Source organism: Capricornis sumatraensis, chromosome 19, assembly GCF_032405125.1.
Source record: "Capricornis sumatraensis isolate serow.1 chromosome 19, serow.2, whole genome shotgun sequence".
NCBI lineage: Eukaryota > Metazoa > Chordata > Mammalia > Artiodactyla > Bovidae > Capricornis > Capricornis sumatraensis.
This window is the reverse complement of record NC_091087.1, coordinates 63378283-63393875: the sequence shown is the minus strand read 5'-3', so window position 1 is coordinate 63393875 and position 15593 is coordinate 63378283. Positions and strand designations below refer to the sequence as shown.

At 42.7% G+C, this 15593-nt stretch overlaps 1 protein-coding gene across 1 annotated transcript in view; it reads left to right on the top strand.

Moving 5' to 3' along the window:
• Positions 1 to 15593, top strand: part of CATSPERB (cation channel sperm associated auxiliary subunit beta) — a 136181-nt gene that overhangs the window by 83082 nt on the left and 37506 nt on the right. The window contains exons 15-16 of the mRNA XM_068990985.1: positions 10019 to 10173; positions 12931 to 13085. Coding sequence (XP_068847086.1) covers positions 10019 to 10173; positions 12931 to 13085 — 310 coding nt within the window. The remainder of the gene's footprint in view (positions 1 to 10018; positions 10174 to 12930; positions 13086 to 15593) is intronic.

Here is a 15593-nt window from a genome sequence, read left to right as displayed (position 1 = left end):
TGGCAGGGTTTCCTTCTTTTTCGTGGCCAAATAATATTCTTTTGTGTATATGTACCACATTTTCTTTATTGATTCATCTGTTGGTGAACATTAAGGTTGCTTCCATATTTCAGTTATTCTGAACAATGCTTTAATGAAAATGGGGATGCAAATATCTATTCAAGATAGTGATTTCATTTCCTATGGATATATACCCAAAAGTGGAATTGCTGAATTATATGGTATTTTCAGTCTTAATTTTTTAAGGTGTCTTCACACTGTTTTTCACAGTGACAGCACCAATTTACATTCCCACCAACAGTGTACAAGTGTTTTCTTTTCTCTAAATTTTAACTAACACTTGATATCTTTAGTCTTTTTGATAATAACTGAGATGTCTAGTCTTTAATGTTGGGTTCTAAAAAAGGGGAAAAAAGGGAGAAATTAAGGAGTAAATAAGGGTTCAAAACGCCCAGGCCCTTTAAATTCCCTGGAAGTCATTTCAACCAGGGGAGAGTGGGACTTGCAACACTGAGAGCTGTGCAAGAAGAATGGCCCCTGCTTTTCGTCTGCACTTGTGTGATGAGCCGCAATCAGCCAACAGAACACAGACCCGCAATATTTGGAGGACAAAGTTCTTTTGGCCCACCCTGCTTCCTGCAAGCTGTCTGCAACTGCCCCAGAAACATATGCAAAACTGTTTGCCATGAGACTGAAAATGAAGGATGGGTAGCTTCTACTGTGTTAAGAGCTGAAATTAACCACAATTTACTCTCCAAGTCTTCCTCTGAAAGTTGCAAGCCTTCAATAGACTCCAGAGTTTACAAAGAGTTACATCAGGTAGATTCTTCCAGAGCAATCGTTGTCTGTGTGGGGAGAGAGATTCCTAGTGCAGCCTACTCTACCGTCTTCCCAGAATCCTCTGGCAGGGATGAGGTGGTGGTGGTAGACTTTTAGGATCTACAAAAGTAAGATCCTATGAACAACCCTAAAGCAGGGGAACTCTGAAACATTACGCTTTATTCTCATTTATAACGTCACTCTACCCAAAGACAAATAATATTAATAGCTCCCACACACTGAGCTAGTGCAGTTGTATTCAGAGTGTTACAAGTATCATCTCATTTAATATTCACAACAACCAAGGTGAAGTGGGTAATGTTAGTTATTTTTACAGATTAAGTTGATATGATTAAAGCCACACAGCTTGTAAGAGGTAGAGTTGGGTAAATGATATATGGCTCTCCATGTACTTGGTTTGGCAGTCAGAAGCCTGCTAGAAGCAGCGGAAGTAGCTCCAGTACTTTGGCCTGATGTGAAGAGCTGACTCTTTGGGAAAGATCTTGATGCTAGGAAAGATTGAGGGAAATAAGAGAAGGCAACAGAAGGTGCGATGGCCAGGTAGCATCACTGACTCAGTGGAAATGAGGTTGAGCAAATTCCGAGAAATAATGAAGGACAGGGGAGCCTAGATGTTCATGGGGTCACTAAGAGTCAGACGCAACTTAGCAACTGAACAGCAACAGATTGAAATTCAAAGGGATGAGCCTTTCAGTGCACCAAACAAGGAAGAGTCAGAGAATGGATCCAGGGGAACAGTCAAAAAGAGAATAAACACATATTAGAAACAAAAGTCAAAATAGACTAAGCAAGATTACTTTGGAAATGGTAAAAATAATCAACACTTAAGAAAACTAAACTAACTTGACAATATAAACTATTAAAAATCATAGATATAAACTACAGAAACATGTCTACATATAGAATGAATAAATAAGTAGAATCTCAGATGGCAAACGTTGATGCTAAAGATTGAGAACTTATAAGTGGTGGGGATTTTCTGTGATGAACAAAGGTGGTGGTTCTGTATTTCTCTTCCTGGCACGTTGTAGCTCTCTACTATAAATGAATGAATCAATACTGAAAATAGTAAGAATAGGAAACCAAAACTGATAAGACACTAAATTTTTAACTGAAAGCGAAACCAATAATAAAAGCAAAAACACGTCTGGATTATTTGAAGTAGAAAATGTAAATCAATGTTAAAGGCACAAAAGAATCAAGCCAACCTTGGTTTTTTCTCTAATGCAACAAATAATATCACATATTGTTTTAAAGAACCTTTGGAGAAAAAGGTTACCTGAGAATCTGGAGCCAGTTCAACCCAGGTGGCTCAGTGGTAAAAACTCACCCTGCCAAAGCAGGAAAATGCAGGAGACGCAGGTTTGATCCCTGGGTCAGGAAGATCTCCTGGTGGAGGAAACGGCAACCCACTCCAGTATTCTTGCCTGGAAAATCCCTTAGACAGAGGAGCCTGGTGGACTACAGCCCATGGGGTCACCAAGAGTCCAACACGACTGAGCAACTGTTCACACACAACTAGTTGTTCATAGGCAAAACCAACAGAAGAATGTTATAAACATATGTCATCAAATAGGAGCTTTATTGAGTGTAAGATACACTTGGTTCTATTCACACAAAGAAACGAAGAACTCTTCCAGTTAAACTTTAACGCCGTGTTTTAATAATGATCATGGGTGATGCATGGATTATGCTGACATTATTTCCCCAGCTTGGTGTGTGATAAGGCAACAATTTCATGTGTATCTTCACAGTAAAACATGTAATCTCATCTACTTATAGGCTTCTTTCCTCTTAGGTCATATAAAATAGTTGGTGAATGTTCTACAAGAAAATGTGGTAGTGTGGTAATTCTTTAGTGCCATTTGCTTTTTTTGATGAATATAGGCCTTGCTTTGTTTTCCTCTCTTGCTGAACCCACAGTTATTTTGTTTCAATACCAAATTATAATGTAATATTTTAAATCATTTTAAGCAGCATTATAGCTCAACATGTATTATACCAATGATCCAGGGAAGTAATGACAATATAAAGAACCGAGACAACATTGATATAGCCCCCATAGCTAATTGACTACTATGGCGTGAGTGCCACCTAGTGGACGATGATTATAAGACATCAATTATAAAAACATCCATTTCCAAGATGTTAAAATATGAAAAAAAAGTCTATCTTATGTTTATAGATGAAATACGGCATATTGAACGTCAGTAATTGCAATGGTTAATTTCATGTGTCAACTTGACTGAGCCAGTGAAAGTTGCTCAGTCGTGTCCCACTCTTTCTGACCCTATGGACTGTAGCCCACCAGGCTCCTCTGTCCATGGAATTCTCCAGGCAAGAATACTGGAGTGGGTTGCCATGCCCTCCTCCAGGGGATCTGCCCAACCCAGGGATCGAACCCAGGTCTCCCACATTGCAGCCGGAGTCTTTACCATCTGAGCTACCAGTTCAGTTCAGTTCAGTCACTCAGTCGTGTCCAACTTTTGCGACCCCAGGAACCGCAGCATGCCAGAACTCCCTGTCCATCACCAACTCCTGGAGTCCACCCAAACCCATGTCCATTGAGTTGGTGATACCATCCATCCATTTCATCCTCTGTCTTCCCTTTCTCCTCCTGCCCTCAATCTTTCCCAGCATTGGGGTCTTTTCAAATGAGTCAGCTCTTCCCATCAGGTGGCCAAAGTACTGGAGTTTCAGCTTCAACATCAGTCCTTCCAATGAACACCCAGGACTCATCTCCTTTAGGATGCACTGGTTGGATCTTCTTGCAGTCCAAAGGGCCCTCAAGAGTCTTCTCCAACGCCACACTTCAAAAGCATCAATTCTTCGGCACTCAGAAGGCAATGGCACCCCACTCCGGTACTCTTGCCTGGAAAATCCCATAGATGTAGGAGCCTGGTAGGCTGCAGTCCACGGGGTCGTGAAGAGTCGGACACGACTGAGCGACTTCACTTTGATTTTTCACTTTCATACGTTGGAGAAGGAAATGGCAACCCACTCCAGTATTCTTGCCTGGAGAATCCCAGGGACAGAGGAGCCTGGTGGGCTGTCGTCTGAGGGGTCGCACAGAGTTGGACACAACTGAAGGAAGCGATTTAGCAGCAGCAGTAGCAGCAGCTTTCTTCCAGTCCAACTCTCACATCCATACATGACTACTGGAAAAACCATAGCCTTGACTAGATGGACCTTTGTTGACAAAGTAATGTCTCTGGTTTTAAATATGCTATCTAGGTTGGTCATAACTTTCCTTCCAAGAGTAAGCGTCTTTTAATTTCATGGCTGCAATTACCATCTGCAGTGATTTTGGAGCCCCCAAAAATAAAATCTGACACTGTTTCCCCATCTATTTGCCATGAAGTGATGGGACCGGATGCCATGATCTTCGTTTTCTGAATGTTGAGCTTTAAGCCAACTTTTTCACTCTCCTCTTTCACTTTCATCAAGAGGCTTTTTAGTTCCTCTTCACTTTCTGCCATAAGCGTGGTGTCATCTGCATATCTGAGGTTATTGATATTTCTCCTGGCAATCTTGATTCCAGCTTGTGCTTCATCCAGTCCAGTTTTTCTCATGATGCACTCTGCATATAAGTTAAATTAGCAGGGTGACAATATACAGCCTTGATGTACTCCTTTTCCTATTTGGAACCAGTCTGTTGTTCCATGTTCAGTTCTAACTCTTTCTTCCTGACCTGCATACAGATTTCTCAAGAGGCAGGTCAGGTGATCTGGTATTCCCATCTCTTTCAGAATTTTCCACAGTTTATTGTGATCCACAGAGTCAAAGGCTTTGGCATAGGCAATAAAGCAGAAATAGATGCTTTTCTGGAACTTTCTTGCTTTTTCCATGATTCAGCAGATGTTGGCAATTTGATCTCTGGTTCCTCTGCCTTTTCTAAAACCAGCTTAAACATCAGGAAGTTCACGGTTCACGTATTGCTGAAGCCTGGCTTGGAGAATTTTAAGCATCACTTCACTAGTGTGTGAGATGAGTACAATTGTGCAGTAGTTTGAACATTCTTTGGCATTGCCTTTCTTTGGGATTGGAATGAAAACTGACCTGTGGCCACTGCTGAGTTTTCCAAATTTGCTGGCATATTGAGTGCAGCACTTTCACAGCATCATCTTTCAGGATTTGAAATAGCTCTACTGGAATTCCGTCACCTCCACTAGCTTTGTGCGTAGTGATGTTTCCTAAGGCCCACTTGACTTCACATTCCAGGGTGTCTGGCTCTAGATGAGTGATCACACCATCATGATTCCAAGGGGTGCCCAAATTAAACATATTTCTGTGCGTGTCTGTGTGGCTGTTTCTGGACCAGATTAACATTTGAATTCTATAGACTGCCCTTCCCAGTATGGGTGGGTATCACCCAGTCTGTTGAAGACCAAAATAGAACAAAAAGGTGGAGGAGAGAGGAATTCACCCCTTCTGCTTCTTGTTGCACCTGCTCAAGTTGGGACATCTGTTTTCTGCTCTCCCACCCAACAACCCAGTTCTCAGGCCTTTGGGCTCCAACTAGGAGTCACACCACCAACTCTCCAGGTGCTCACACTTCTTCTCTACCTTGCAGACAGCAGATCATAGCACTTCTCAGTCTCCATAATTGCATGAGGTAATTCCTCATAAATTTCTTAATAACTAAATGTATTTATTGGCTTGTCCAGGGTGATTCTGGTGAGAGAGACTGGGTTTTATACACATACCCCTTGAGGCTAAAGTCAGTAGGATTTCCTGATGGATTGGATACAGAGTGTGACAGAAAGAGAGGTGTTAAGAATGGCACCATGGTTTCTGGACTGAGCAGCAGGAATAATGCAGTTCCCTTAATGGAGATGAGGAGGACTTCCCTAGTGGCTCAGATGGTAAAGAATCTTCCTGCAGTGTGAGAGTCCATTGTTTTATCTCTGGGTTGAGAAGATCTGCAGATAAGGGAATGGCTACCTACTCCAGTATTCTTGCTGGAGAATTCCATGGACAGAGGAGCCTGGTGAGCTATAGTCCAGTTCAGTTCAGTTCAGTTGCTCAGTCGTGTCCGACTCTTTGCGACCCCATGAATCGCAGCACGCCAGGCCTCCCTGTCCATCACCAACTCCTGGAGTTCACTCAGACTCACGTCCATCGAGTCCGTGATGCCATCCAGCCATCTCATCCTCTGTTGTCCCCTTCTCCTCCTGCCCTCAATCCCTCCCAGCATCAGAGTCTTTTCCAAAGAGTCAACTCTTCGCATGAGGTGGCCAAAGTACTGGAGTTACAGCTTTACCATCATTCCTTCCAAAGAAATCCCAGGGCTGATCTCCTTCAGAATAGACTGGTTGGATCTCCTTGCAGTCCAAGGGACTCTCAAGAGTCTTCTCCAACACCACAGTTCAAAGGCATCAATTCTTTGGCGCTCAGCTTTCTTCACAGTCCAACTCTCACATCCATACATGACTACTGGAAAAACCATAGCCTTGACTAGATGGACCTTAGTCGGCAAAGTAATGGCTCTGCTTTTGAATATGCTGTCTAGGTTGATTATAACTTTTCTTCCAAGAGTAAGCATCTTTTAATTTCATCACCATCTGCAGTGATTTTGGAGCCCCCCAAAATAAAATCTGACACTGTTTCCACTGTTTCCCCATCTATTTCCCATGAAGTGATGGGACCAGATGCCATGATCTTCGTTTTCTGAATGTTGAGCTTTAAGCCAACTTTTTCACTCTCCTCTTTCACTTTCATCAAGAGGCTTTTTAGTTCCTCTTCACTTTCTGCCATAAGCGTGGTGTCATCTGCATATCTGAGGTTATTGATATTTCTCTCGGCAATCTTGATTCCAGCTTGTGTTTCTTCCAGTCCAGCGTTTCTCATGAAGTGTTCTGCATAGAAGTTAAATAAGCAGGGTGACAATATACAGCTTTGACGCACTCCTTTTCCTATTTGGAACGAGTCTGTTGTTCCATGTCCAGTTCTAACTCTTTCTTCCTGACCTGCATACAGACTTCTCAAAGGGCAGGTCAGGTGGTCTAGTATTCCCATCTCTTTCAGAATTTTCCACAGTTTACTGTGATCCACAGAGTCAAAGGCTTTGCATAGTCAATAAAGCAGAAATAGATGCTTTTCTGGAACTCTCTTGCTTTTTCCATGATCCAGTGGATGTTGGCAATTTGATCTCTGGTTCCTCTGCCTTTTCTAAAACCAGCTTGAACATCAGGAAGTTCACGGTTCACGTATTGCTGAAGCCTGGCTTGGAGAATTTCGAGCATTATTTTACTAGCATGTGAGATGACTGCAATTGTGCGGTAGTTTGAGCATTCTTTGGCATTGCCTTTCTTAGGGATTGGAATGAAAACTGACCTTTTCGAGTCCTGTGGCCACTGCTGAGTTTTCCAAATTTGCTGGCATATTGAGTATAGCACTTTCACAGCATCATCTTTCAGGATTTGAAATAGCTCTACTGGAATGCCATCACCTCCACTAGCTTTGTTCGTAGTGATGCTTTCTAAGGACCACTTGACTTCAAATTCCAGGATGTCTGGCTCTAGATGAGTGATCACACCATTGTGATTATCCGGGTCATGAAGATCTTTTTGTACAGGTCTTCTGTGTAGTCTTGCCACCTTTTCTTAATATCTTCTGCTTCTGTTAGATCCATACCATTTCTGTCCTTTATCGAGCCCATCTTTGCATGAAATGTTCCCTTGGTATCTCTAATTTTCTTGAAGAGATCTCTAGTCTTTACCATTCTGTTCTTTTCCTCTATTTCTTTGCATTGATCGCTGAAGAAGGCTTTCTTATCTCTTTTTGCTATTCTTTGGAACTCTGCATTCAGATGCTTATATCTTTCCTTTTCTCCTTTGCTTTTCGCTTTTTTGCATTTCTTTTCCATGGGGATGGTCTTGATCCGTGTCTCCTGTACAATGTCATGAACCTCATTCCATAGTTCATCAGGCACTCTATCTATCAGATCTAGGCCCTTAAATATATTTCTCACTTCTACTGTATAGTCATAAGGGATTTGATTTAGGTCATACCTGAATGGTCTAGTGATTTTCCCTACTTTCTTCAATTTAAGTCTGAATTTGGTAATAAGGAGTTCATGATCTGAGCCACAGTCAGCTCCCAGTCTTGTTTTTGTTGACTGTATAGAGCTTCTCCATCTTTGGCTGCAAAGAATATAATCAATCTGATTTCGGTGTTGACCATCTGGTGATGTCCATGTGTAGAGTCTTCTCTTGTGTTGTTGGAAGAGGGTGTTTGCTATGACCAGTGCATTTTCTTGGCAAAACTCTATTAGTCTTTGCCCTGCTTCATTCCACATTCCAAGGCCAAATTTGCCTGTTACTCTAGGTGTTTCTTAACTTCCTACTTTTGCATTCCAGTTCCCTAAATGAAAAGGACATCTTTTTTGGGTGTTAGTTCTAAAAGGTCTTGTAGGTCTTCATAAAATCGTCCAACTTCAGCTTCTTCAGCATTACTGGTTGAGGCATAGACTTGGATTACTGTGATATTGAATGGTTTGCCTTGGAGATGAACAGAGATCATTCTGTCGTTTTTGAGATTGCATCCAAGTACTGCATTTCGGACTCTTTTGTTGACCATGATGGCTACTCCATTTCTTCTGAGGGATTCCTGCCCGCAGTAGTAGATATAATGGTCATCTGAGTTAAATTCACCCATTCCAGTCCATTTTAGTTCCTAGAATGTCGACGTTCACTCTTGCCATCTCTTGTTTGACCACTTCACAAACAGACATGACTGAGTGAGCAACAAGGCTAAACATGGAGGAAGTTTGTGTGAGGGTTAGAAGTGCAGTATGGGATCAGTTCCGTGGGAGATACTTGCCTGACATGCATATGGAGATGTCATTAGACAGTTATAGATAAGTCTAGAGTTCAGGAAAGAGTGAGATGGGAGGTTTCAATTTGGGAATCATCCACATAAAGATGTATTTAAAAACCTGAAACTGGACCAGATATCTTGAGAGAGTGAGAGAACAGATCTAAGAACTGAGTCCCGGGTCACTCCAGTATTAGGGGTTAGGACAGGAGAGTGGGCCAGGAGACCCTGGCTAAACTGGGAGGATGAGAGGGCTTGGTGGCTGGGGCTTGGAAATCAGCTTTTCTCATACCGAGACCTGAGCGTTCATCGTCCATCCAGCAGAGGGCGCACTCTCAGTGGATCAATGTCTGGTCCAGTGAATGTTGCTGCACCACCAGATTACTGCCAGGACACAGGAGAAGCGTGAGATAACTAAGTCTGGTTCAACATATTAATCCTAGTATAGCTAATGACCCAGTGGTCTCTACTGATAATTCCCCTTGCCTCCCCGAGGGTTATTTTCTCACTGCCTTCCACCTACTGCTGATGCTAACCCGCTTCAGTCGTGTCCGACCCTGTGCAACCCCATAGACAGCAGCCCACCAGGCTCCTCTGTCCCTGGGATTCTCCAGGCAAGAATACTGGAGTGGGTTGCCATTTCCTTCTCCAATGCATGAGAGTGAAAAGTGAAAGTGAAGTCGCTCAGCCGTGTCCGACTTTTCGCGACCTCATGGACTGTAGCCTACCAGGCTGCTTCGTCCATGGGATTTTCCAGGCAAATGTACTGGTGGAGTGAGTTGCCCTTTCCTTCTTCACGTCCACCTACTGGGGAGTCTGATTTCAGTGTTATGAAGAGAACTCACCGCCAGGAGGAGCTAGCCTCCTTTCGTCCAGACATCTGCTCACTCTGTCCACTCGCTTCAGCAAACAGGTTCAGTAATGAAATGGAGCTTGAAAAAAAACTTTCTGTGGACTTAACAAAAACTAACATGAATTTTCTAATTATTGAGTCTCAGAGCACTTCTCTCACCTCTTAGTTTAAATAGAGTTTTTATAAGGTAGAGTTTTAAAAGTTCTCTAGTTGTATCATCCAATACATTGGCCACCTGATATGAAGAACTGACTCACTGGAAAAGACCCTAATGCTGGGAAAGATTGAAGGCAGGAGGAGAAGGGGACGACAGAGGATGAGATAGTTTGATGGCATCACTGACTCAATGGACGTGAATTTGAGCAGGCTCCAGGAGTTGGTGTTGGACAGGGAAGCCTGGCATGCTGCAGTCCAAGGGGTCGCAAAAAGTCAGACACAACTGAGTGACTGAACTGAACTGAAGTGTATCATATCAATATCAAGCAATATCCATTTCTTTCCTAACAGGGTTAGGAAAATATAGTAAAATTGGATCTATTTCTGATAAAATTTTCACTTTATACTATGACCACATGGGATTCATACATAAACTGACTCCAGACCACTTTGAAGCTGGTGGATCACTTGCTGCCTTTGGAAATTCTAAAGGTATTTTTGGACAGGTCAGTGATCTAATGTGTTGAAACTGTTTGCCTTGTTTTAATAGAGGTCACATTCTATATACAGAGAAATAGGGAAAGCGTTTTCCTTGGGACAAACACTCTTAATACTCTTTGCTATTTTTAACTAAAGGAAAAACTTTCATATATCAGGGAACATCTCCAAAATCTTTCAAGTCCCATACAGAGCTTTATAGATTTACACACACACCTGGAATATTTTCACATAAATGTTTTCACAGCAAACCACCAGATGTTCTAAACTAGATCCAACCCAGGTTTATGGTGAGTTTGACTCTCTGAAGGTTGACCTTAAAGAAACATGAGTTCTGTTTTTTCCCACTGTTGACTTTTTTCTTTCTTACTAACCCTCCCCACTTGTTTCTTCCTTTTCTAATGCTAACAGAGAAAGGAATAATCATCTGCATCACAGATGATACTTCATGCAGATTTTTCTAATAATTTTAATGTATAATGGGCTACTTATAAAGATAAGTAAGTAAGTGAAGTCACTCAGTCGTGTCCAACTCTTTGCGACCCCATGGACTGTAGCCCTCCAGGCTTCTCTGTCCATGGGATTCTCCAGGCAAGAATAGTGGAGTGGGTTGCCATTTCTTTCTCCAACTTATAAAGATATTTGAACCTACAAACTCATCACAGAACACATAATCATGATAATGAACTCTCATCAATGTATCAGCAAATAAACAGATTTTTAAACTGGGATCTAATAAAATCTGCACTTTATATAGAATAAAGGGTGACTCTAGTTTTAAATCACTCAAAATCGCCAGGCCAAGACTGCGGTTCAGAACACGGTGCTTTAACTTCCCTGTCTTCTGAGATACTGACAGAGAAAAAAGTGGAACTTCCTAGTGACAGTAAGATGCCATCATGTGACTCCCTGTTTAATTTATTCACCAGTCTGTTGTGTGGCGCTACATAGAAACAAATCAAATCCTGTGATCAGCAGGGTAGCCCTAACCAAAAAAGCAGTTACCTCAATTTTCACTAACTTCACAATTTGTAGAAAATGTTCTCTTAAGTGAAAGTTTAAATTATTAAAATCAAAAGCCAAAATGGGTTTTTATACTCAAGGTGAGTGCATTCAAGGAATTTGCACTCAATATTATCACCTCCCTCTCCCAAAACAAACTATATCTGTGTCCTCTCTGAATACACATGATCCGTAAACCTTGTTTGGCTCTGAGTAGGTGCCAAAGGAGAAGGAAACGGCAACCCCCTCCAGTCCTCTTGCCTGGAGAATCCCAGGGGCGGGGGAGCCTGGTGGGCTGCCGTCTATGGGGTCGCACAGAGTCGGACACGACTGAAGCAACTTAGCAGCAGCAGCATCAAGTGCCAAGTACTGTCGTGAACACTTAATCTTTATAACAATTACTTATCCTCATTTTACCCACAAGAAAAGTGAGGCACAGGGAGGGTAAATAATTCACCCCAAATTACACACACCACTGGTTAGTTCCTGGAATCAGGCATCAAATCAGTTTGGGGCAACAGGTTCAGGACCTGTGTTTTTAGTCACTATGCTGTCTTTGCCGGGATTTGCACATTCTTTCATGGGATGTTCTTGCCACTCCCAGTCTCGAATGTCACACAGAACTCTTAAAGCCTTGTCAGCTTTCAAGAGTCCTTAAGCCATCTGTTCAATACATGTTCAGGCCCATGTGTATTCTCCTGGCATCTGTTTCCCATTCTCTCCCTTTCTCAGTGAGTTCCCATATTTCAGAGACCAGAGGAAAAGGCATGACAGAACATGGGTCTGAACGGCAGTGCTTGATGGGGACTGCTCCATCTGACTGCAGCATCTTCCCCTCCGTCCTCATGTCCCAGCAACCAGGGCGACTCCAGCATCCTCTTAGGACTGGTCCCCACCTGTCTTCTCACTCCTACAATTTCTCAAAGCTGGACAAGGTCAGCATCAGAGAAGTGTATGTTGGAAAGATGACTTGCAGATCAGAAATCTGGTCCAAAGTTGTCTGTGTTGAGAGAGAGGAAAAGCCTTGTGAACCACCAGCCTCGAGGACTCAGCAGCAGCAGTACAGAGTTACCAGCATGACATGGTGGGAGTAGCTGTTAAGTGTCAGGAGGTGCTTCTCAGCCCCTTGCTTACAGAATACTCCAAACTGGAACCAAGTTCTAGAACCTGCACTTCTAAACTCCTCCCCCACATATGAGACAAGACACTCCTGTCTGCCATTGCAGCCTTCTATACAGGAATGTTAAACTGAACTTCACTCTTCAGAATTTCCTCTCCTCCTCAATAGAACAGTGTGTTTTCCCTCCCATCTGCATGGATATTCAGCAGATGAGGAAAGCAATATTGTTTTGATGTGAAATGGAAGCAAATCCATTATTTGCATTTTGTCATAATGGAATTATGCTGTTGTTCAGTCGCTAAATCATGTCTAACTCTTTGCAGCCCCATGGACTGTAGCATGCCAGTCTTCCCTGTCCCTTCACTATCTCCTGGACTTTGCTCCAGCTCATGTCCACTGAGTTGGTGATGCCATCCACCCATGTCATCTTCTGTAGCCCCCTTCTCCTCCTGCCCTCAGTCTTTCCCAGCATCAGAGTCTTTTCCAAAGAATCAGCTCTTCGCATCTGGTGGCCAAAATATTGGAGCTTCAGCTTCAGTATCAGTCTTTCCAATCAATATTCAGAGTTAATTTCCTTTAGGATTGACAGTTTGTTCTCCTTGCAGTCCAAATAAATTCAATATTTTCTTTTTTCATGTTCCAGGCTTTTGACATGGGCTTTGACACTGCCCTTGCTCCACAGTATCTCACCTTAAATGAAATGATATTTTATGCATATGTGCCCAAGAATGAACCGAAGGATAGAATATACACCAAGCAATTCTATGACATTCACTTTGGAAAATTGATACACTCCAGGTAGGTACTGATTAGCTTCACATTTTACTTAGATTGCACACTGGTATCTAAATTCTAAATTTTGAGCCTACTTTTTGGAGTAATTTTCTTAGTCAAGGAGAGTGTCTTTTTTAACACCTTGCGAGGTCAAATACATTTGTAGACTTCTAGGTGCTTTGCACAGTGCCCCAGTTTTAGGAACGTGGGGCCAGGTATATCAGCACTATTAAGCCAAGCTAAAGAAATGTGTGCTTGTTGTCCCGAGTATCAAAAATGTCTGGGCTACACTGGGTACTGCTTATCCTCAGAGCTCACTCCCACGGCAGTTGTCATATGCCCTACAACAAGCAAATCTAACACAGAGGAGACCATCCTGCATGAAATACTGCCTGACAGGGTATGCAGAGTTCTCAGGAATGCTTTCTTCCAAGATATTAGCAAGAGCCAATGACCCTGAACACTGCCTTTAAGGCTTAAAATCTTTGAAAAACAATATGAATTCTAGAAGTACTCCCTCCCCCCCACACACACATCTAACAACCAGAAAAGGAATAGTCTCAGATTACCAGAAACTCACCTGTTCCCAAACTGGTGAGCCCTGTTCCACCAGGTTGAAATGTCTCTATTATATATCCATTGAGCTATCAACTAGATAATGTCCCATAGCCAATAGCTCCTGGAGAAGGAAATGGCAACCCACTCCAATACTCTTGCCTGGAAACTCCCATGGACGGAGGAGCCTGGTGGGCTGCAGTCCATGGGATCTCTAAGAGTCAGACATGACTGAGTGACTTCACTTTTCACTTTTCACTTTCATGCATTGGAGAAGGAAATGGCAACCCACTCCAGTGTTCTTGCCTGGAGAATCCCAGGGATGGGGGAGCCTGGTGGGCTGCCATCTATGAGGTCACACAGTGTTGGACACGACTGAAGCAACTTAGCAGCAGCAGCAGGAGCAGCCAACAGCTCCATGCTCCACCCAATACCTCCCTCAGAGGTAGACATGCAGACAGGAAGCAAACATAATATAGCAGATGTTGGCATTAGGTTTTATTCCACAATGATTGTAGAACTTCTGTCTCAAAGAAAAGTATCCGTGATCATCGAGAACTATTTGTTTTTGATGGCTTTCGTATGTATGATATTACAGATCCATTAATGCCTGTTTATATAGGTACGTCTTTGTAGAAAACATAGAGAAGCACTCTTTAAAATTAACATATGATTAGTATCATCTCAATATTAGTATCAATTTTTATCCTAATTATTTTGAGAGCATATGATAATTCTCTAAAAGATCAGAATGTTTAAAAAGCAGCATAGCATGTTCTATGTTCAGTCAGTAACTTTGCTCTACTTGCACAAAAACTAGAGAATGGGCATTTCTGAGGAAGGACATGGTAGCAAAGAGCCAGATCTGGGAACTGGACGCAGGTGGGACTTTAACCAGAAAGGACAAGGATTTGGGAGCCGGAGTCATGAGGCCAGCCATAGGCCAAAGGAAGATGCCTAGATGGTCTGGAGTGAAGCAGGATGAGCCCTGTGTTTTCCTCTTCCCACAAATAGTTTTTTAATACTTACTACCTGCAAGGCACTTAGGGAGGTGCTGTGATAGAGTGAGGAAGACATTCAAGCCCATGTACTCCTGGAACTTGTGTTCCAGCCCTGGGCGTAGACAGTTGTGAAATTACAGGTAACGTGAACCTGCAACAGAGGAGCATGGAGCGTTGAGAGAGTGAGTTCTCAGGGGTGAGTCCTTGTTGGGAGGATTTGGGGAGGTTTCGCAGAGGTGGTAATGCTTAAGGTGAGATCAGAGGAATGAGGGTGAAGGAAGGGGGTGGGGGAAAGGCTCCAGCCAAGACCACAGTGTGGAAAAGGCCCCCAGGCCCAAAGAAGTATGATGTGTGCTTGAGAAACTCAAGAAAAACCAGAGTGACCTAAGTGTTGTGAACCAAGGAGAAAAGTTATTCGAGACCAGATGGGCCCCTTTTAGTCTCAGTAGGGAATGTGGATGTTATTCTAAGGGAGCAGAAAGCTTGAAGAATTCTAATTAAATGAATGACCAGATTGATTATGTGTAGTTTGTTTACTCAATCAGCTAGGTATCAACTGTACTTTCCATCCTGTCTTTTCAAAACACCTCTGTGGACCTATTTGCTTTCTGCCTCTGGATGAAGTATCTGCAAGGCCTATAGCTTTTCCATTAGAGAGTAAATAATTGTTTCCTTAGCTTAAAAATATCTAAGTCAGTCAATTACCACATGACTCCATTCCTGTCCAGTGTTTTAAGAAACTTCAAACCCTTGTTGGATTTAAGTCTGTTTTCTAACTCCCATTTGAGCCTGACTCAGTCTGAGGAGCCTAGAGTTTAGGGGGTGAAGAGTTTCTCATTCTTATTATTTTTAGACTCATGTCCTCCCTCCCTCTTAGCTGATGGTTTCCAGCCCCTTCTGGAGTTTGACTGAGAGTGAGGTGAAACAAAGGGGCAAGAGGTCTGCTGATGGGGGTGACACTTCTACCTGAACACCA